The sequence below is a fragment of the Corvus moneduloides genome, chromosome 5, assembly GCF_009650955.1.
Source record: "Corvus moneduloides isolate bCorMon1 chromosome 5, bCorMon1.pri, whole genome shotgun sequence".
NCBI lineage: Eukaryota > Metazoa > Chordata > Aves > Passeriformes > Corvidae > Corvus > Corvus moneduloides.
This window is the reverse complement of record NC_045480.1, coordinates 5,713,628-5,736,340: the sequence shown is the minus strand read 5'-3', so window position 1 is coordinate 5,736,340 and position 22,713 is coordinate 5,713,628. Positions and strand designations below refer to the sequence as shown.

At 44.6% G+C, this 22,713-nt stretch overlaps 1 protein-coding gene across 4 annotated transcripts in view; it reads right to left on the bottom strand.

The window, feature by feature from the left end:
- The window catches only part of REEP1 (receptor accessory protein 1), a 63,370-nt gene extending 40,898 nt beyond the window's left edge, over window positions 1-22,472 (bottom strand). The window contains exon 1 of one of the 4 annotated variants that reach the window (XM_032108336.1): window positions 22,277-22,472. In XM_032108336.1, coding sequence (XP_031964227.1) covers window positions 22,277-22,308 — 32 coding nt within the window. In that variant the 5' untranslated portion in view covers window positions 22,309-22,472. The other 3 variants (XM_032108341.1, XM_032108339.1, XM_032108340.1) reach the window with 3 other exon arrangements.
- Window positions 22,473-22,713: the final 241 nt, after the last annotated feature.

Sequence of the window (22,713 nt, the reverse complement as noted above, 5' to 3'; positions counted from 1 at the left end):
ATGGAAAAGTCATTTACCCACAAAATTAACTCTCACACTCCATGAAGTAGCCACTGAAATAAATGGAAAGGCTCTCAGTGATTCTCAGGAGTCCTTGCCAGGACTCAGGTTACCTCCAGAAATGCCTGCACATCCACTCCCTTGAGCATTTTTAACCACAGGGATATTTTCTGGGTGGTAACCCGCTGTTACAAATACACCAGCATGGGCTGTCTATATCCCAAGCCATCCAAGTCTTGCTCCTCTAGTTACCATGCCACCAGCAGTGTTTGGGCTGCCCAAACACTTAAAACATTGTACTACCACAACACAAATAGAACAGCCTTGTTTTGCCCATAAATAACTAATGTTCCCACTTCATCAGCACACAGCAGCCAAGATGGCAACTTCTGCCACAGGGGTGGACACATTTAGGAATCACTGAGATATTTCCTATTTCCTCAACATGTTCACTGGCTAGTGCATGCTTCTTACACACAGAGCAGCAGCTGAGCTGTCACCACACCAGCATTCCTCAATGATATCACCAAGAAGGCTGCCAATAGGTTTGTGTTCCTTATTATCAGTCCTAATTAATGTTCACACAGTGCCACAGATTAAAAATAAATGGCACTGCCTTTGCACTGAAGGTTCCCAGTTGAAATCCAGCAGTTGGGGATGTGAAAATAAGCAGTGCAAAACCCTGGACAGGCCAAATGCCTGATATTCAAGAAGGGGCTGGGGTGAAGGAAGCACCAGGTGCAGAGGAGGTTCTGGGCTGATATTCCCTAGGAGGTGGCTCCTGCAAATTCCTTGTGGTCACTGTGCAGTGGAACAGTGGCTCCAGGGAAGTCAGGAACTTCCCTGTTCAGCCTCAGGGTGACAGCTGACACCATCCCCACCTTGGGCCCCAAGAGATGTGGATACCTGACCATGCCAGACTGACATCCTGATACACTCTGAGAATACCCATGACAAAAATATCCCCCAAGGAAAGCTCTGGGTCCTGATACTCCCAAGACAAATTAGACTCACTTCAAACTCCACTTGCAACTTGAATCAGACATCCTTGTGGGGTTGGTTCAGTGCCCAAGGACAAACATGTAGATGCGCCCATGTCACTCAGCCAGTCATGCAGTGCCTTTGCAGGTAAAGCACCACTTGCACAGCCACCCAGCACATCCCTCTGCTTTAGGAAACATTCCTCTGCATCTCCTTGGTGGGGGACCTGGTTAGCTCTTCTGATCTGCTGAGACCATGTCCTCGCATCCACACTTCCAAAGCACCATGCAGAGCCACAGCACCAAGAAAGCAGAAGGCAGACCCAGGAGAGCTCTGTACCTAACACAAAGATGCTCTGCTTTCCATCCAGATCCACCTGTGACTTCTCAGCCAGGTTACTACAGAAGCAAAGTGAAACCTCATCTTGGTTAATGTAACCTAATGGCTGACGAAACCCAATCGCTCCTCCCGGCGTAACTGCAGGGCACAGGGACACCCGACTGGCCTTCCAGCAGAAACAGCAAGTCAAGGACTGCCCTTGATGCTTCTAATTTAAGCAGTCTTCATCTTCCCAAAGCAGCACATATTCCTCTCCAGTTGACATGACCATTTAGCTTTCCTCAGCCAGGGCACTCCCCACACAGGAGCCGGAAGATGCCCAGGCACAAACAGGTGAAGAGACACAGCAGCATGGATAGGTGGAGGAATTGGCCTTGGCCAGCCTGGAGCTGTCACACAACTACACTTGGGTCACAACAACCCCATGCATTTGGGGGCAGAGTGGTTTGAGAGGCTGCTCAGCAGAAAGGGACATGGGAATGCTAGCTGACAGCCAGCAATGTGCCTGGGTGGCCAAGAAGGCAAATGGAATCCTGGCCTGTATCAGCAATAGCGTGGCCAGCAATTCCAGGGAAGTGATCGTCTCCCTGTGCTGGGCACTGGTGAGGCTGCATCTAAAGTGCTGTGTTCAGTTTTGAGTCTGTCCCTTCTAAAAGGATGTTGAGGTGCTGGAGCATGTACAGAGAAGTGCAACAAAGCTGGTAAAGGGCTTAGAAGACATGTCCTATGAGGAACAGCTCAGGGAACTCAGATGGTTCAGTCTGGAGAAGAGGAGGCTCAGGGAGACCTCACTGCTCTTTAGAACTGACAGGAAGTTGTAGTGAGGTGGAGTGGGTCTCTTCGGCTGTGCCTACCATGAAAGGATGAGAGAAAATGGCCTTTAGTGGCACCAGTAGAGGTTCAGATTAGATATTAGAAAAAAAAATTCACTTATAGAGTGGTTAGGCACTGGAATAAGTTGCTCAAGGAGGTGGTGGAATCACCATCTCTGGAAGTGTTCAAGAGGCATCTGGATGTGGCACTTTGGGGTATGGTTTAGGGGTGATTATGGTTGTGCTGGGTTGACAGTTGGATGAGATGATCTTGAAAGTATCTTCCAACTTCAATGATTGTGTGATTCTGTGAACTATTACGTTTACTCACATTTGAGATCCTACATTCAGACTAGTCTAAAGTTCCCTTTTCCACAGTTCCTCTTTCAGGAAGAAGATAGAAGTGCAAAAATAACTCTATGACCGATGGAGAGACCATTTTAAATATTGGGATTGTTATGATAATGCACGTGATGCCTACTAAAGCCTGACATTCCTAGAAAAACTACCAGCAGTGAAGGGTCTTCACAGGTTTACGTTTACATGGACAAACTTGAGTATCATATTTAAAGCCCATTCAAGATTAGGCAGGTACTTAACCCTTCCCAGGGCTACTGTTCCAGACGCTCTTCAAACTCAAGCAGAATTCCATTTACACACAAGCCAACACTTTAAAGCTTCATTCCAGTCCTTCAGAACAGAAAATGCCCATGTAGCTGCTATAAAAATACCCCACGGCTCTGCAGCTATTTTAGGAAGCAAATTCATTGCAGGTAGAGATTTACTAAGCTGGTCTGTTCTACTTCACGCTGCCTTCAGCAGAGCTGCCGGGCCCAGAGCACCGATGAGCGAGGGGAATTTGTTGTCACCGAGACAGTGTTTGAAAGGGGGGCTGTGTGGGGAGTGTGTGGGGCTGGTGTGGGGCCCTGACCCATGGTGAGAAGCTGCAGTCAACACAAACACTGTGCCTGGCACACCCCAAGGGGCTCTGAGCAGCTGCCTGCAAGAGATAATATTTAGTGGGCCTCGGCAGAGGCATTTGTGCTGCCACTGCTGCTCCCCTCTGTGTGCTCCAGCGCAGCAGCACCGCAGCAGAAAACAGCCCACGACACCGAGAGTACTCCCAGCACTGGCACAGCCCACGGCTTCATCACTCTCTTGGGGAAGAAGAAATAACTCATCAAAGTGGGATACTGAGGGCAATAAAATCTGTGCCTTTTAGAGAAGAAAACATTCCTGTTCTGTGACCGGGTCAGATCTTCACCCAGCTTGACTGCTCCAAAAAGGCAGGGCTCAGGGTCTGACTGCCCTGATGTTTTCCTTAACCAGTACTGACCGTATAGTTCTGGCTTTGAGAGCTTTGGCTTTTTCCAAGCCAAATAAATGGCAATTTGAAAATTAAATGGTATGTTTTAGATGGGAAGGGCTGCTTTTCCTGACTCTGGAGAGGGGGATGTTTATGTGGGAAAAGGCTTTTTTAGAAGCACTGATATTATATTCCAGAGATGACAGATGGTCCAAAATCTGCATTGTGAGTTAGCCTACAGATTTACGGTAGGCTCATGATATGAAAAGGAACAGAAAAACTTATAACCTAACCAAACTAATTTCTAGGCTAAAAAAAGGTATGAAATATGGATTGCTTATCAACAGACAAGCCCTGCATTATTTTCATAGAAAACCACATCACGCTGGAAGCATTATTTTGGAACTATTTTGACTGATACTATGTGAATCACCTTTTAGGAAGTGTAACCACGTACAGAAATCCTAATTGAGAGCACAATCCTACTACTATCTGAAAACTCAGTTCAGGGTATGGAAGACTTCCACCATCAAACCATAAGTGCTACCACTGTCTGAGGAAGTGGAGAGAAACACAAAAGCTCCTGTTCATCTACCCCTCACCGAAAGGCAGTTTTAGACTTCTTGTGGTGTGCTCATGGGACAGAAAACAGGAATAAAAAATTAAATGAAACTATAACACATCCAAATCAATTGCAACATAATCTCCTTAGAGTATTGTTACTCCAGCTTCCCAGGGACAGAAAATTACTAGAAGTGCTTAACTAAATGCAAGGAGTATTTCAGCTCAATGTAATTCCAAAATTAAACCAGAAGATCTCTTCGGCCCAAATATTCAGCTAAAGCAATGAAAAACATTAACTTTCCATAGATTACCAACGATTCAATCCACTGTAACAAATCAAGCAGTCCCAAGGCTGCTGTGAGTACCTCTGGGTCTTGGAGCTCTCCACAAGCTCTTGGAGAAGGACAGAAACCTGTAGATCTCTCCCCTAGCCAAGGAGAGCAGTTTGATAGAGAAACAGGTATCAGGCATAGTCATGGCCAGCTTGGTGCAAAACAGCCTGAGGTGAAATATTACTACTGTTCCAACCCCCCTGTGGCAGACAGGGCCACCTTCCACTCCTATGGTGGATATGGTGGATGCTGGTAAATCAACAGTAAACAGTGTCACTCCTTCCATCAGGAACTGACTTTCCTACATCTCTGAGGACTCCAGGACATTAACCAGAAGACCAAACATTTTGAGGGACCAGCCTCTGAAAACAAGTGGGACCCAACTCAATTGTAACCTCTATGTTCCAGAGCCAATATCTACCTCCTAGTTAAGTGAACAAATAAACAAAAAACCCACACACATCTTTAAAACATTTCTTCTCATTTTGATAACACACTTCAAAGAAGGATTTCGAAGTGCAGTATAAATATTATTGATGTGAATATCAAAGCTAGTGTCATTACTACTGATTTTGTATTATTTCTATTCCGTTAGTGGTTTATATCTATTTTAAATTACAAGTGAGACTTATTAAAATCAAACAGAAAGCTCATATCAGTAACATGAACAACTCCCAGTTTTCAACTCCAGTTTTAAAGCAAGAGTGTAGAAAAGCTAAGGCAAGATGAATTCAAGACGATGAATTTCAGAATATTCAGCCCAGCTCCATGCTTTGGTTAGCATGGGGATCAGAATGCCACATGCTAAATTTAACAGCTGCGACATTGCCAGGAGTTCACAGGCGATGCAGACCAAGTTTCTCTTTCTGGCCCACAGACACAGAGTGGTATTTCTTCTGGGTACTATAAACATTTCAGGGAGTGGCTGGGCACCTGCTTTCTTACTAGGACCTGCATAATTTTTATTTTAAAACAAAGGAAAACAAGAAACTGTCATACAGCTCGAAAAAGAGAGACTTCTAGTCTCTGTCATGTATTTTACAAGGGTTTCTAGTGTGAATTTAATAGAGTTCTTTCCTCCAGGGTCTTTTCTCATTTCATTCATCCTTTTTAATCCCTCCGTTTTATACAGCTAATAACAGCATTGTAATGAAATGCATGGTGCAACTGAGATAAACACGAAGGGAGAGATCTCCAGCTGGAGCTGAACTGATACAGAGCAGCCTCCAGTCTAACCAAGACGTAAGGGAGAGGAAAGCAGAAGGAAACACACCTCTGTTCTGAAGCCACAGACCACTGATGAATAATCAATCAGATCTGCTGGTTACACCCCTGAATTCAGCTTCAACTACCAGGACAACTATTTGCCTCTAATTAAAATAAATTAGAAGAAAAATGACCATTTAGTGGCTAATCCTAAATCATGGTGTTAGGATAAGTGGTACAAAACAGCAGGTGGGAGAGCCTAAATAATACCCTGACCTGGCACCTCTTAGGGCTGTCCCAGGGCAGCATCAGCCCCATGGGGGTGACACCCACCATGACAGGTTAATGGGAGAGGCTCCCCAGAGCACTTCACAGACTGGGGGTGGTTAGTACCTACAGGGGTATGACACTCATTATGGGATGCATGGGCAGACAGTGGACTAGGGCTCACACATGAAGAGAAAAGCACACCAAAATGATGCTACAGTGGCACCTCCTGTTTCACATCTTCTCCTTCACATATTCACCCACAATGGGCATGATGTAAAATACCTACTGAACCTCTGAAGTTCTCCTGGAGAATATGTGGGACAGCCAGCACCCAGCACATTGGCTTCTGAGCTTCCATCAATAGTGCCCACTGCAGAGCAAGAGCACTTCCTCCAGGGTTGAATCTGGAGGAACCAGACTCACCCAGGAACAAAGGAGCAGCACCAAACGCCTGCCAGAGATAAATCATGAGCCCCAGGCCCCGTCCAGTCAAATTTTCAGTATCTCCACATCTGGACTCCTGTTCGTGTTTACTTACCCTTGCTTTGAAGAAGTCTTTTCTTTATGTTTAATCAGAATTTCCTTTGCTGCAACTTGTTTCCATTGCCTCTCACCCTTTTGCTGTGTCTCCACAAAAAGCCTTGCTCTACCTTCTCTGTAACAATCCACCACATTTTTGAAGACAGCAATGACATCTCCACCATTTCTTACTAAGGCTGAGCAAACATCCCACTCATCTGTCCTGGTGCTCCATATGCTCCAGTCCTCTTCCACTGGGCTCATTGCACTTTGCCAGGGCCCTCCTTATATCAGGGAAACTCAAAAGGAATACTCTACTCCAGCCAGCAACTGTGACATCCCCTCACAGTTGCCAAATAGAGGGGAACAATCACTTTCTTCAACCTGCTGGATAACCCTCTTACTAACCCAACCCCATGTCTGTCCCTGGAAGAGAACAGCACCACATCATTCCTATGATCAGAGGTACAGAAGCACCAGGGATCCACTCCCTGAATGATGAGGAGATTCTTCCCTGCTGCTTGGAGAACCTTCTTCCTCAGCCCCAGCACAACCTTTCCTTTGCAATTGCTGCTGTCCCCAAGGAGCTAAGCTGGGGAATATCTACTTGATTGCCAAGGGAAGCATGTGAAGAATAGCACCACACTGTCTTAACTCTGGGACTTAACACAGACCGAGTACTATTAGCAAAGAGCTTCAAAAAGAGGGGTAGGGAGATGAAATGAATATTTACAAACACTGTTTTAATTCTCTTGCTCAGCCATTTTTGGTGAGCTAGAGGAACAGCTAGATTTCCCTTATCTCTACAGCCACATACTCACATACAAGACTTTGCGTCATTAACTGTGCAGTTCATTACAATGGTTTTATGGTAATGTTGTAACATGATCTATTCTTACTGAAAGCCACGAGTAGAGAGGTCATTATCAGCTTATTTACCCCTATGCCAAACACCATGGTATATATCTAGAGATAAAATGACACATCCTTTCTTCTGCTGGAGCTGGGAACCTCACAGGGAAAGTGAATTACCCACACATGGCTAATAGCCATGCTATGATAATTTTTAAAAGGATCAGAGGCTGCAAAGCCTTGATCAAGCTAAAATTGATTTAAAGGGCTTTCTTAAATGACAATCTCCTCCAGAGCCCCTAAATTCATCCTTTAGAAGTTGGAGAATTGTATTTTCAGCTTAAATGAAGAAAGACTAAATGAAACTGATCCAAAGAAAAATTATATTCAGCACTGTCGAAGGGCTGACCTATGTTAGTAGCAGGACAAATACACACCCCAGGGTCCAGGAATCTTTAATTTTTCTGATCTAATCATTCTAAGAGGCTTTCCAGGACTGTAACTAAGCACAAAGCAGTACCCTAGGCACAGAAATAACAGCACCTCTGTAAGTATTTCCATCTTCAATTGGTTCTCTCCAAGTGTTTGGGAAATAGTGGAGTTCTCAGAACCCCATTGTACATTTTGGTTCCACATCGGCCCAGCTGAGCATTCCTCTGGTTGGACATCCATCACGCAGTGCTGACACACAAAAGCTGCATCTGTTCTGCCTTTAACTTGCTGGGGTTGGACAGAATATTGTCACTGTTTCTGGCTCAGAGCATACCAGCACAGAGTGTGGGTGGACTAATATACCCCAGGTGGAGATTCAGATTCAGCCTCCAAAATTCATGCCCATCCCCCCAGTAACACTTATGTATTGCCCACTACTGCAGCTCAGGTTAAATATTTCTGACTTGCAATTCACTTTGCAGGTCTGTGGGACAGATACAACTCATGCAATTTGTACAGAGCATTCAAAAATATCTTTGGTTTTGCTCCACACAGAGTATATATGTACAGGTGTATATACACCAAGACAGAAATACTGGAACTTAGACACATTTCCTTACCCACTCTGGGATGTTTCTTAAAATGCAAGGCTTCTCTTCTGAACTTTGAAATCTCTCTACATCTATTTAACTTTCCTACATCATGATTCACCTCCCAACTGAATATATTTCTACTACAAAAAGACAATTCCTTCCCTATTCCTCCCAAATAATTTTATCTTGTTAAGTACCTCCAGGCTTTGTATTCCTTGACCAATATTCGATTTCTTTTTTAATTTCTGATATTTTCCAATCTTACCATAGCTTCTCCCTGAAGCTTAACAGGTTAAACACTTTCCTCTTACACTAAAGACTAGATTTCAATCCCTGTGATATTCTACTAAGTGAAGTTTGGGTCTTTAACTAAAGGTAAGAGAGAGAAAGGGGTTTCTTTTCACTTCCACCAATTTTTTACAGCACAACTACTATTCACCTACATTACATTTTTTAACAACCACCTATTACCTAAAGAGCAGGCAAGACTCACTAGTGAGGACAGGTATCTGCTAAAGCATTTCATGGCACAGCACCTCATACTGAGAGCTTTACAACAACATCTGACAACTGTAGATTTTGGACAAATAGATACCTAGGGTAAAAACCTTTAGAAAAGCCTGAAATGACAAATATCTACACGTTCAATTGACCATGCTGGAAATTAAATGGCTTTCACCACTGGAAATCAGCAGCTTGGTCACAGCCCAGGTGGTGTGAGATCTAGAAAGAGAAGTTGCAGTTTCCAGGCACTGCTTCTGTGCCAGCCTTTACCACCTCCATCATTACACAGGGAAACAATCTCACTGTGAGGACATCTTAGCAATTCCCACCTTTGCTCATTTATTCTCATCAGGTGATTTCTTGGAAGCAATTACAGGAACATTTCCATTCAAAATAAAGTATCAGACAATAGTTTCTCAGAAAAGAGCATGCACACAGCCTTGCAGGTTCAGAGTACAAATCAAAATATCTGATGCCCACAGATACATGCAATATATGCACATATTATAAAAGTTGGGATTTAAAATCCAGTTTCACAATTTGGTGAAGCTATGAAGGGGTTTGACTCTGGTTTTTTTAATGCCTCAAGACAGCAGTATCCAGATACTCAATCCTCCTTCTGACAGATGATGTCATGTTCCCATCTGCATTCAATTTTGATCTCTCCCAGACTTCTCATACATCTCTGAATTTCAGGCTTTAGCTGAGAGCCTTAGAGAGTAGAAGGGATAAACCATGCCACTCTCTCCTACTCTGCATTTCCCCAAACACAAATGTGTTCAGATCAAAGCCTGTGACACAGGCACAGCTCCATTCCTACACCATGAGGAATACCACTTTGTCTCAGGCTTGGGTAAAAAGCCAGTGCATTGCACAATTCTGAACAGAAAAGGCTTTGCCCCTCTTCTTTCTTTTGGCTTAGCCACTTCACCTTTTTTTCCATTCTCACCTTCCCTCTCACACAAATACCTTTCAGCTGGCAGCTACTCAAAATATAAAATATAAAATAAAGTATAAACTGAGGCCTAGGAGCCAGATGGAGACTTCACAGAAATAACTTGAGAGGAAAGCAAAGGGGAAGACAGCCAATTCTTCTGGGACCATTTCAGAGATTTCTAAATAAGCAGCTGCTTGAGAAGGCAGCTTGTACTTTTTGTGGGAACACCCACACTGTGTGCTATCTTGTGTATGATTTCCATCATTTCTTATTCATTACTACTGCTGGTTTAAATGCCACAGTCCAGTGTTTGCTTTCTTTCCCAGGTGAGGGGATTCACACAGAAGGATGACAATGTTGCAAGTGAGACTCTAAACAAAGCATTGCTATTTCGAAATGAAATGGTTAAACTGTTTCAAACACATGTAGCTGTACAAAATGTATCTGGAGAATTGGATTTACACAGACTTCAGCCATTTATGGTCTGACTTCCCAGAGTGAGGTTTCTTGGTTTCAAGAAAATACATAAATTATAATAGTGTTTGAATAGGGACCTGATTTGCTACAGCCAAGTATCTGCAAACCTCAGCAGAATAATAATTGAAAAAGAATGCTGAGCTATTCTAGTGGCTGCATAGCACATCTGAGTCCAAAAACCTCAGGACACACCATATCAAAGAGATGAAAAATATCAAATCTATAAGTAAATCTTTGGGGGTGGGGGGTATGATTTTACAGAATGGGTTTACATGAGATTAATAATGAATTACCCCAAACTACATGGAAAGCAGACTGGTTCGCTTAAAAGTACCATGCAAAATCAGGCATAGTATTTACAAACTTAAAATGCATGTCCTGCCCCATGGACAGCAGGCAAGGTCTTTCAGTGTCAGTCTCTCAGGCAGCTCCGCTGATTCTGCAGTGATCTAGGAACAATATGTAGAAACAGGCACAGGGTGTTTATCATCAACCACCTATGTCCCATGCCCTCAGGCCCTGCAAATGGCTGCTGGTGAGCTGCTGGGTTCCCAGGTCCTGAAAGCCTGCATAGCAGCACTGGTTTAAGGCAACCAGGATCAGGGATGGGAGCCCAGAGCTAATGGCAGCAGCCATGGTTTTAGCCAGCACCCTCTGTAACAGAGATTCACACACGGGTACAGGCATGAAGCATGAGAGATTACAGAGTTTCTACCTGTCTGATGTGAATAAAGTAGCTTTAAAAATATATGTGCTAGGGTGCAATAAGGCATTAGGATTCTTTAGATTGAATCTAAAGAGAAGGTGGTCATGCTCTTCATCCTCAGCTTTCAGTGGGTATTAACACTTCTTAGAGAAAAGCTCAATAGCGAAGCTCATCAGAGTTCCAGAGCTGAGGTCAGAGGTGTCTTGATTACAGGCTTTGGGATGGCCCATTCGATTGGCTTTGGTTGCTGAAGTGCAGGTAAAGCCATATTCCTATTTAGGGATGAAATTCCCAATACTGAAATGAAAGGATAAAATATCTGTCCTGACAGACTCGTGCTTTTAGGAGCCCTCTATCCTGGATCTGTCACCACTCAAAGGGCAGTTTAACTCGCAGCTCATAAAGAACACAAGTCCTCCATTGAACTGGCCAACTTCTGTCCTGTAATATTCAATTTTCTAGGATGCAGCTGGCACCCTCTACAAGGCCCTCACCATTCCCAGCTACGAACACAACCTTAGGTCTCCCACCTGGGTAGGTTTACACTGCTCACTGACCCTAGCAAAGCTGCACCAGTTGACACGACTTGAAGCTCTGGTATTGCCTTAGGGATGAGAAAATTTTTGAGGTTTGCACTGACCCAGCATTTTTCAGCTATTTATTTAGTTTGTTTGCAGAAAATCCAGCCTTAATTCTTCAGGTTTACCACAAACCAGGACTGGGAATTTTTGTGGCAGTTCTTGCTAAAATTTGGCAATGGACCACTTAGCTTACTTATATGTACAAAATAAAGAAGCTGTAATTATTCCAGATACAAACTTCCCCCCCCCCCCCCCATGTACGGTGACTTCTTTCTTAGAAAGTTACATTAAGAAGTTTTCTGTTGAATTCCATCATTTTAGGTTGGATGATCACACTTCATTTCACACAGATTCTGTAACTCAGATCATGTGGCTGTAAGGCTTTTTTGAGCACATGAAATGATCCACTTATTTGATTGCTAGATTAGAGGAAGAGAGTTTGTGCAATTCCTGATGGACTGAAGAATCTCCAAATCTTCTAAGTGAATATATGGTTCCTCAGTTATCCCTAAATGTTCAGGTGCTAAGAATTCCCATCTTAGAGTCAGCTGTAACAGAACACACCATACACAAGCATCTCACAATGCTGTCCAAATACTGATGAAACCAGCTTTGCTTCGCACAGTGAGAGAGGAGATCACAAGCAGATGCAAGGATAGGCAGTAGAACACAAGGATTTTTGCAGACCTGTTCAAAATGACCTCAGAAGTCTGTGTTGCAGGCTCATGACAGTTACAGCTATATAAATATCCAGATATGGATATATCTATTAGATAGATTATATCTTGAGAAAGCATCATTAGACCTCAGGCTCTCCATAAATCATTAGAGTCAGCAGGGGATTGGTTTGACTGATTGCGCTCTGACAGCTAAGAAAAGAGGTGAGCACAGTATAACAAGCATAAGAAAATACCTACAATATTTACATAGGAAACAATTTACTCTTACTTCAGTATCTGTGTTTTTAAGGTATATTTTAAAAGACCAGCTTCCTCTCTGCATTTGATCCTATGAGAAAGACCCTTTCTGTATATAGGACAGCAGAGTGTGTTGCCATGGAAATTATTATGATCTACTTAAATTCAACAAATCCAGCCTTATGGGGTATATTCCCCAGAGTATCTCAATTTAATTATTTATGTTCCTTCTAAACAGCAACATCTTTCTGTTTTGACCAAAATCCTTATAAGCAGAATGAAAACAGTAAACCTGGAAAGCAGAGTCCTTTGTTCAGCTACAAAACAGGTACAATTAAGCCAGGGAAAATGCAAACAGCCTTCAGGCTGCCCTGACAATGTGCTTCAGCTCAGACCTAGAAAAATTGTTTGGAAGGGGGAAAAGTCTCATTCAGTGCTTGTATCCACCACGCCCCTGGCCTCTCTGCTATGATTTTCAGCAAAAAATACCAGCTAGGATAGTGGGCTTTTTTGCAGAGGGACATGCTCAGTGGAATCTAAACACTGACCATCAATTTATTTTCATGTAACCACCTGTCTTGAGCTCATTCTCAAATCAAACCACTCATTTTTTCCCATGAAATACGTGACTAAACCCAAAGCCTTTTAGCTCACGGCAGCTCCAGCATCTATCTCTTTCTTTCACATGTCACTATGAATTCTGCAGGTAGAATTTAGGAGCCAGATGGTGTTATCGAGCCTGATCTAACACCAGGGACAATTTCTTGTGGGTCACATAACCTGAGTGGCTCATAGGTCTAAGTTTAGATATGCACAGACCATGTCCTCCCAAGTTCACAGCAGAAAAGGCAGCAGGACAGGCAGAATGAGCAGAATGAGGCTCATCCACAAAAGGGCCAAAGGCAGAGCAGTCCTGTGGGAACTGCCCAAGCTACAACAACCACCTCATCACGAGGGCTGTTTGATGTGACCTGCAGCTGGAGAGAACTGCTCTCCTCACATGCCCACAGCAACTGTCAGAGCATTTGTGCTGAAGACATCAAGACAAAGGTGACAATGAAACAGTGTGGTGAATGGAGAAGGTTATCCTTCTGTGATTGCTCTGCTCTTTACCATCACCAGGTGTTTCCCAACTATCCTCCCTGGAAGGGTGTTCTTCCTGAAGTGCCACACAAGATTCCTGGTTTCACTTCTCCATGAGTGCTCCTCAGGGACTGACAGCCAGGAGAGCTCTGCCACAGAAGAAGCTTGTCTATGTAAAACATCCCAGAGTATCCCTGGACTTCTGATCATTGGCTTGGAAATTTCAGCTCAGAATTCATATTTACCTTGCCCCTCCAGCTCTGCTCCAGTGGGGGCACCTCATTCCCACATCAGGTCTACCACGTGTAAAACAGAACTGGTAGTTTACATGGACAGAGATTATCACTAAGACTGTTTTACAGGTACCAAATCAGGAAAGAATAAATAATTTGCCTTCTTCCCACAGGGAATTTACAGCACTGCACTGAATCCAGGCTCTCGGTATTCTCATACAAAATCTGCAGCACAAGCCCTTTCCTTGTATGAGGTTGGTTATTGGTTATAAGCCTCCCTCCAAAACATGAGGCAAGAAATGTCTGTCAGTTTTTTGCTTTCCACTGTAAACATTTATTTATAGGCTGGAAACAAAAAATAGAATAAATGAGCTGAATGAAAGGAAGCAGCAGTATGAACTCAACAGAAGTGTTCCTTCTGCAGGAGCTGCAACTGTTCAGTGATGCTGATAGCACTGGATTGCCTGGTAGATTCACAGGCAGGTGCACACATGGTCCTGGTATCCCTGGGCTCCATCCAAAAAGGCACAACATTTCAGACATGAGGAGCATTCTCTGTAGCTCCTCACGAATTGGTTCTTCAATATTGGTTTTGTTCTCCTGTAAAATTTGCCATTTTTGGAAAGCGACATATTACTCTTGGCTCCATGAGAGAGAAAGGGGAAAGAGAGACTGCAGCTTTATTGACAATTGATTGATTCCTTCTTTGAAAATGAATGTTTATTTATTAGCAATTAGTACATGAGCAGTATGGGATGCAGCAAGTAGCATTTGAAGAAACGAGCCTTTCCTAAGCGTGACACCAGCTGTCCCCCATCACTGCCAAGAGTAAATCTCCAACTTGACACCCAATCCTCTGCCTCCACATCAATGTGTGTCCCTTCTGAAACATAATCCTTGCTCTTCATTTCTACTTACTGTACAACCAGCTTCTCTCCTCCTTTCATGCCACCCCTGCCCCTCTTCTGGTTCTGTGACCACTTTTACCAGCCTGCAGGTGGCTGCTTTACCACCCAGAGCAAATTAAAATCCCTTGCCCTCCCCTTCTCTTGCAAAATGTGTCTGCAAGAAAAAACCAGCAGGGTACTCTGCTAAGGAGTTATGCCCATTCTGAGGCTCACAGCAAAAGATGGAGTGGTTCTGTGTACAAAGCTTGGGAAAGTACCACCCATGTTTCTAGCTCTGGCATGGTGCTCCAGGTCTAGAGTGCCTTGCCGAGTCCTACCTGTGGAATGAGCGGGCGTGTCCTGTTACCTCAGTCACTCTCTTCAAAAGCACACAAGTCACGGAAAGATAAAACACAGTCCTCATTTTGTCACTTCTTCTAGCTCTTTCTCACCACTCTGCTCACCATCTGTTTTGCCTGGATTTTATCAGTTTAAATTCTGCCTTACTACATGCATGTGAAATGCCAAATCAGAGTATGAACACTGTACCAGCAATAGTGTCACAGAGAAATTTCTGAGGAGCATAGGATCAGTCTCAAGAATCATTCACCTAGAATGCAGAGTTGCATGTATTCATACCTTATTTATTTTTCTATTACTACAGAACATAGAAGAACCGGCTAGAGACTAACCTCCACTGTCTAGGTGTTGTAAGATAAAAAATACTAAATGATCTTGCTCATTTAAAAATACTAAATGAACTTGCTGCCCAAAAGAGTTTGCAATCTAAGTAGCATACCAGTGATAACAAAAGTATGTGAGACCTTCCCTGCAAAAAGCAGCATGTGATTAACTTCAACCATACAGGTGATCTAAGGGAGATTTTGCCATGTAAGTGTTTTGCTTGCAAAGAGCCTGATTACATGGATGCATCCCTCCATTGGGCCATTTCACCTCAAAAGACCTACCTGAAATCTGAGTGGGTCCAATTCAGCCGAGTGGACAAGACAACAAAAGGAAATCTAGACTCAGATCCTTGCTGCCTAATGAGGACATAGAAGAAATTTCATGATACAAAGGTTCTGCAGCAATCCAAACTGGCCAATACTTCTGCAGCACTCAGGTCTTCATCCACCTTTATGTTTAGTCTGAAAGTTTCCAAGATATCAGCTCTGTCTGCTGAGACACGGAAGCAGCAAGACAAATGCAGTGCTCAGTACTCAGAAGCAACTGCTCAAGAAGTAGGAGGTGTGATTGTGTCGTCCTCCTTCATCCAGTGTGTACCAAATATTTCCCCTTGACCCAACAGCTCTCCATGCAACACACAACCTCTGATGGAAGCTCCTTAGAGATGCCAGTCTCACTCTGTTAATTGCAGTAAGAGCACAGAAGAGTGTTTCTCAACCTTTCCCATTCACTTCATGCAAACCTTTAAAAGAAACACACAGCTCATTTTATACCCCACTGTTGCTTAAGGATAGATGACAAATAATAAGTTACATGGAATAGACAAAATGTTGAAATGTTAATATTCAACAAAACTGTCATTCAGTAGATATAATTACAAAACTTGTAACTAAAAAAATAAAGTAAAAAATGGTATCTTCTGTCTAAATCAGTTAGTACATAACTGTATGAGGGTTTCTGGTTTAGAGCTGAACAATTTCCATTGACTGACTGATGTTTTGTGGACTGCCAGCCATCTGTGAACCACAGCTCAAGTACCTTGGATCTAAATCTCCCTCCTGTGACTAGGAAACCAATTTTAGGAAGTGTAATGCCCGACTTAGTAGCCTGCATTAGGCAGTCTGGCTGTTGCTTTCTGCTGACTGACACTAAGGACAGCACTCAGGATCTGAAAGGGAAGAGGTCATGATTCAAAGTACGTCAGCCTTTCGTTGTTTGACAGCTTCAGGTAGCATCTAAGTCTGTAGTTTTGCTCTCTCTCTTACAACCATCAAAAATCCATACAAAAAGCCACATACACATTTCCCACTTCCCTTTATCAGGTTCCCTTTTATTAATTTATTGAGCAGGGAGTCTGGAGGAAATATGCTACCTATTCCTCTGTGGAATACTGGACACATCACTTGATCTCCGTGTGTCTCGGCATCCTTACCCGTACAATGGCAGGAAAAATCTTCCAATGATTTAGAAGTGCAAACCTCAATAATTAATGCCAAATTAATGCTTCAAAGTGCTTTAATACAGTGAATGGAAAGGGTCCCACAAAGGCAAAATACTGTACTAAGGCAAGTGCAAAGGCCAAGCCCCTTGGCTATATTCCATAGCTTCCAGGCTGGTAAAACATCCTTCCTTACCACACCAGAAGCAGTAAAATCTGAGATGTGCACACCAGAAAACCTTCCCCGTTGGGGCCAGGAGCGTTTCCAGCACATCTGTGCTTGGGCAGGAGAATCTGGGTCACGGCTGCCAGAGCAGCAGGCAGTGCTGTCCCCCGCAGCGTGATCACACGGTCACATTTCACATCAAGGGCACAGCAAATGTCGCACCTGCGCTGGGCGCTCCTCTGTCACTTACTGTCACCAGCAGGTTCTGCCCCCTCAGCAGGGCCAAAGGCTGCAGCAGGGATGCACATGAACTGAGCTGGCAGCCACAGAGACCACGTGCTCTTCACACGAAGTACAGCAGCAGTGCAAGCCTGCAGCCTCTGTTTTGGAGGGATTACACCACCTTTTTTAGAGGTAAAGTTTATTAGTAAACTCTGCAAGTATGGCAGGTGGTCTGCCCTTCCCATTTCCCAGCTCCAGAGCACAGAAGAGTCTACTACAAACTCTTTCCACAGCCTTGACCGGGAGTTCAAGCTGCAGTTTGGGTCCTTTGCTGTATTTTCAGATAATGATACACTGCTGGTGGAAGGCCTGTAGAGAGCAATGAACACCTGGATCCTTCATGTCACCTGCCAGCACCAAGTAAATAAAGCAGGCTGTGAAGGACCTTCACAGGTGTGATGTATGTCAGCAGAAATGCAAATGCTGATGTATCAATAACCAATACACGATATATATTCAGTGATATATATCAACTGACACCCAATGCTGACGTATCAATAACCAACAGCTTGAAGCTGTGCTCTGCTTTTATGAGAGCAGCCCTTGCCTGCTTGTGTGGATCCTGTCTCTTCCTTTCATAAAGAAGACACAAGTTATTGTTTTCTATCATCAGGTAATATCCATGATACGACTTCACAGGTTTTGTTTCATTCATAAATTTCTTCAGGCTTCCCATACACATGAAAAGTGGCAGGAGGAAGGATCTGCTAAGTTTCTCTAAAATGGAAGTTCTTTACTGATATAAAGATGAAATCAATGTCTGACTCAGTAGCACTATGGATTGACACCAGATGAGGATGGGGGTGGCCGATCTCACTCAGCCTTGCTAAAATGGCATCACAATAACCAAGAAAGAGAAAGCTGACTAACTGTGACAGGGAAGGAAGTTTCGCGCATCAGTTTAAAGAATTCTTTGGTTACCCTTTGATTTTGTCCAGAATCCAACTACTTCCTGGGACAGCCGGAAGAAAGGATGCCTCTGACATCCCCAAATCCCTGTTACTTCCACAAAGGGACAGGAATTCCCCATGAACATATCTAAAGCTGCCATTCTCTTTCACATCAAAACATAAGAGATCAGAGAGGCCATTAATGTTATTTTGATTTAAAAGAAAAGAAATGCAGGCAAAAAAGCATAATTAAGGTGTTGGATTTTCAACATGAAGAACATATTTAACCATTTTATAATAATTTGAAATGCACTTCTAAGCTTCTCACAGGAGGAATTCAAATGCCTAAGTCATCACACAGTATCATCTCATCTACTGATAACCTGTCTAACCCAGCCTCACTTCTACTGACATTTCCTTCCTCTGCCACGTGTTCCAGATCAAAAGGCTTTCAACAGGCCCTGCAATGTGCCTAACTTCCAGAATGGGAGCCAGAAACCTTTATTTCTGTTCTGCATGATCCCAAGCACATAAACCAAGTTTCATGTTTCTGAGAAAGAACAGAATTCCCATGCCAATACAACAGGCTGCATTTGTACACACCACTTTTAAATCCAAAGTGCCTGTAGACAACAGCCAAAAGTAGCCACCCAAGACTGCCAGTGCTGTGCACTGTAGCTGAACTGGTCTGCAATAATGAAGACAGATCCCAAGTCCTTCTCCTAGAGAGGCCTCTACCATTTCAGGCAGATTGAATCTCCTTTGAAATGAATAGCAACAACCTGTAGTTGGTAGGACAGACCATTGGTCCCTTCTGGTCTGCCTCAGGGAAGATAAATTCAGAACAGCTCATTACACGTCATAGATGAGAAAACTGAGATACAGGTGCTCCAGGATGTCCTTTGAGATGTACTCAGAGAGGAAGAAGGGGCTGTAATTAACCCATGAATAACAACATTATCCCATTCCAGTTACTGTGAGAGACATAGGAACAAGTAACTCCGAGATGCAACAATTGCAATTCCAGAGATCACAGGCATCCCTTGGTGGAAAAGTCACTTAATCCACTGCCATGAGAAAAGAAATAACCCGATTTTGTTCTCACTGACATGAGTGAAAAAACTACCTGGGAGTAGTATGACAGGAGAATGAGAATTGAGCTGCCAGAGGAAAAAGATATCCAGGGACATGATTATCTTTTTATTTTGCATTTGTACAGCACCTAGTGCAGATGCGGAACATAATGAAGTCTTTAACACACAGCTATGGCAGTATAAGATGCTGCTCTGAAGTTATCATTTCTCTTCTGGGGGTTCCCAGCACACAGCTCTGCAGGCAGAACAGAACCAGCCAGCACTCTGGACACAAAGCCCAAACACTAAAGGTGAAATGAGGTAAGAGAAGGTTTGCAGGCTGACTTCCTGCTGAAAAAGGTGAGAAGTGCTCACAGGTTCTTCTCCTTCAGCAATGTTCTAGAAATAGAAAGTGCCAGGGCAGAGCCACTAACAACCAAATCAGAGACAGAAGAAGCAGCAAAGCACCAAAGAGACAAAGCAAAGCCTTGCTTTTTGTTTTAAAGCCCTTTCTGTTAGCTGAGTCATATCAGACATAAACCCTGTGGAGATCAGCAGAAGTCATACGAGCACAAAGTAATATTCACAGTGTGACTAAACCACACCACACCACTTTCCTCATAATCCTTATCAGCTAATAAGATTTAATGAAAAAACAACTACATAGACACAAGCAGAGGGGAAAAAAGCCTGACCAGGTGGCCATTCTACCTAAAGCACAGCAGAGGGGAAAAAAGCCTGACCAGGTGGCCATTCTACCTAAAGCACAGCTATCTGTACTGATGGATCAACTAGTGATTCATAATGAGATGGGGAAACTGGATTAGATAGATTAAATCTTTGTCATGATCCTAATCTGAAGACCACTGTACACTAAGGAGTCGGGGATCCAGCTCACAGTTACCCTGAATGGGTGCAGGTCTGTGCTGTGCTGCAGGTGTATCCTGGCTCTCTGGCCTGTGTTGGGATGCACATACCTCCTGGATGCAGGAGCAACTCGCTCATCACCTGACATTAAGCCACGTTTGTCTTCATCTAAGTGCAGCAATGAGCTCTCTTGTGAACATCCTTTTCATCTGGCAGTAGGCGTGATGAAAGGAAATGTCTTCAGAAATAAGAAGAAAATGCTCCAAATGCTGCAAAGATCAAAGTGTAAGGGAACCTTTCCACAGAGAGATCTGCATGGCGTGCTGCATCAGACTGGAGGGCTCTTCCATGTCAGGCACCTCGGGGTTTCCAGGATCTGATGGAATGTAAGATGTACTCGCCTCTTTTTCTTTGCAATACTACCTCTAGCAAATGGTGTTTTAAGCAATACTTTAAAGAGTCCAAGTTTCTTGCTGGGATCATAACAAACCAGCACTTCCTGGTGCAAAACGTTCTTAAAGGACGGATGTACTCTCAGTAATGGAAAGAAAGTGGTGACCAAGCTTGCCTTGCCCTAGGTTTCCTTGCAAAAATTCTTACTTATTACTATGACTACTAAATAATTAATATTTACACTGCATATTCATTATTTGCTACTGAATATGCAGCATAACAAATAATTGTTACTGCCCTCTGCGCAGCTGATTCCATGCTGTGACATGTTATTCAGATAACATAAGTGAAGAGAACAGGAAGGTCTGTGTCCTCAGCTAATTACCTGACTGGTCAACTGCTCTAGGTCCTGCCCCTATCAGATTTTTACCCAGTCCATGAGTCTTAGACAAAATCGTCTGTGTAGATGTGCATGTGCTGAGACAAGTAAGTTAAACTACCATCTCTGCGTAGACATTCTTTGTTCTTGAGGATTAGCTGGGTTACACAATAATGTGGTTTTTTTCAAAGTGGAAATTAAGTCTAGTAAAGAAGAAAGAAAAGCTGCCTGAGACAATACATGCTATGTCTCACATTGCTGGCAGAGATATCTGCAGCTATACTGTTCAAATTAAATCTTTTAAATATTTAACACGCTTTCCCAGAATGAAGTGCAAGCCAAATAATGCTAGCTGCAGCTGAATCCAGATGACAGACCTCCAGGGGCTAAATTCAACTCTGGAGCCCCCTAAAATCTTCATATCTGACACTCAATGTCTTACTGATACAGAGACATAACTAAGATGAAGGTGAGTTTTCCTTTTGATGTTTCATCTCATATGGCAAAAGAGACCTTGAAAATGCTTTTCTGGAAACATGCTGATGGTGCAACATCATGGCATGTTTCTTTCAGACAAAGAAAGTGACAGGGCCTTGCAAACCCTCTAAAACAACTTAAGAGCACAACAGATGTTCTCCTGAATCTGCAGGAAATGCAGATATGTACCTGACAGAGAAAACTGGCAAATTGTACATCTAATGCCATATATTAGCCTTCCCCAGTCACATTTCCAGAAGGGAGATCAACCATCCTGCTGCCCCACCTTAAACCTGTAATCCTCCTCCTCCACAAATTTTCCAAATAGCGTCAAAAATGCCTTTTTCTCACTAAACTTCTTCTCAGGTGAGGCAGATAAACATATACGTCGAGCTTCCCGTTTCCCCCTGTTGCCTGGGAAGAATTTTCAGGGAATTTTCACATTCCCACCTAGAGCAATTTCGGCCATGGAAAATCTGTCGGACCCAAGTGCAAAGAGCCCCACGCTTCTTCTCCCAGGCTGACAGGTTAAAGGGAAAGCGAGGCTGTCTTTTGAGAGGGTGGGCGGCAAGTTGCAAAGAGGAACGGAATATTTGGTATTTCTTTTGCCAAACAGACAGAAGAAAGCGGCGGCGGCGGCTGGGAGACCCCGCGGCCGCCTCTCCCACGCCCCCTCGCGAGCCCCCGGCCGCGCCGAGCCCGGTAACAAAGCGCCGCTGCCCAAATCCATGTCCATTTTCCCACCCGTTGATGCTCCTTTCCCCCTCCGGACCCCGAGCCCGTCCATCGCCGAGCGCCGGGCGATGCCACCCGCTCTCTTTCTCCCCTGTCACCTTGCGCTGTGCAGCGCGGCAGCGCTTTGCCCTCCACCCCCCGGTGGTTTTCTCATGCTGGAAAATCCCATCCGACCCACCTACCTCCTGCCTCACCCGCCGGGCAGCCGAGCGCCCCGGCCCCGACAACAACCTGCTAAATTTAGCCCAGTATCCACAGCAGGGGCGAGCGGGACCGGCGGCGGGGACACCGCACACACACGCGCGGACACGCGGGCACACCGGGCACACGCTGCAGGTGCCGAGCGGCAGCTACTCACACCACTAGCCTGGAGATGATCCATGAGACCATGGCGCTGCCGTGTGCCGCAGGGCTGGCTCTCCCGGCAGGGAGGGCTCGCCCGGTGTCCTCGCCCGCTGCCGGCCGCCGCCCGAGTGCGCGGGGAGGGCGGCTCGGCCATCCGGCCCCGCAGCCTCAGCGCAGCCTCACTGGCGGCACCGCCCGCAGCCAACGCGCAGCCGGGCCCAGCCGCCCACACTGGGCAGGGCCCGCAGCCGCCCCCCGCGGGAGGAGGAGGAGCCCCCCACGCTCCCCGCTCCCGCCGGACTTTCCAGCCGGAGACCCCGGGGCGTGCGCGGAGCTTTCGGGGGCGGAGGGGGGTCCCTGCCCCACCCGCGGCAGCAGGCAGGTGCGCGGGCGCTCCTTGGACCACTGCAGCCGAGCAGGACACGAAGGAAATCCTACGGACTGTTCACA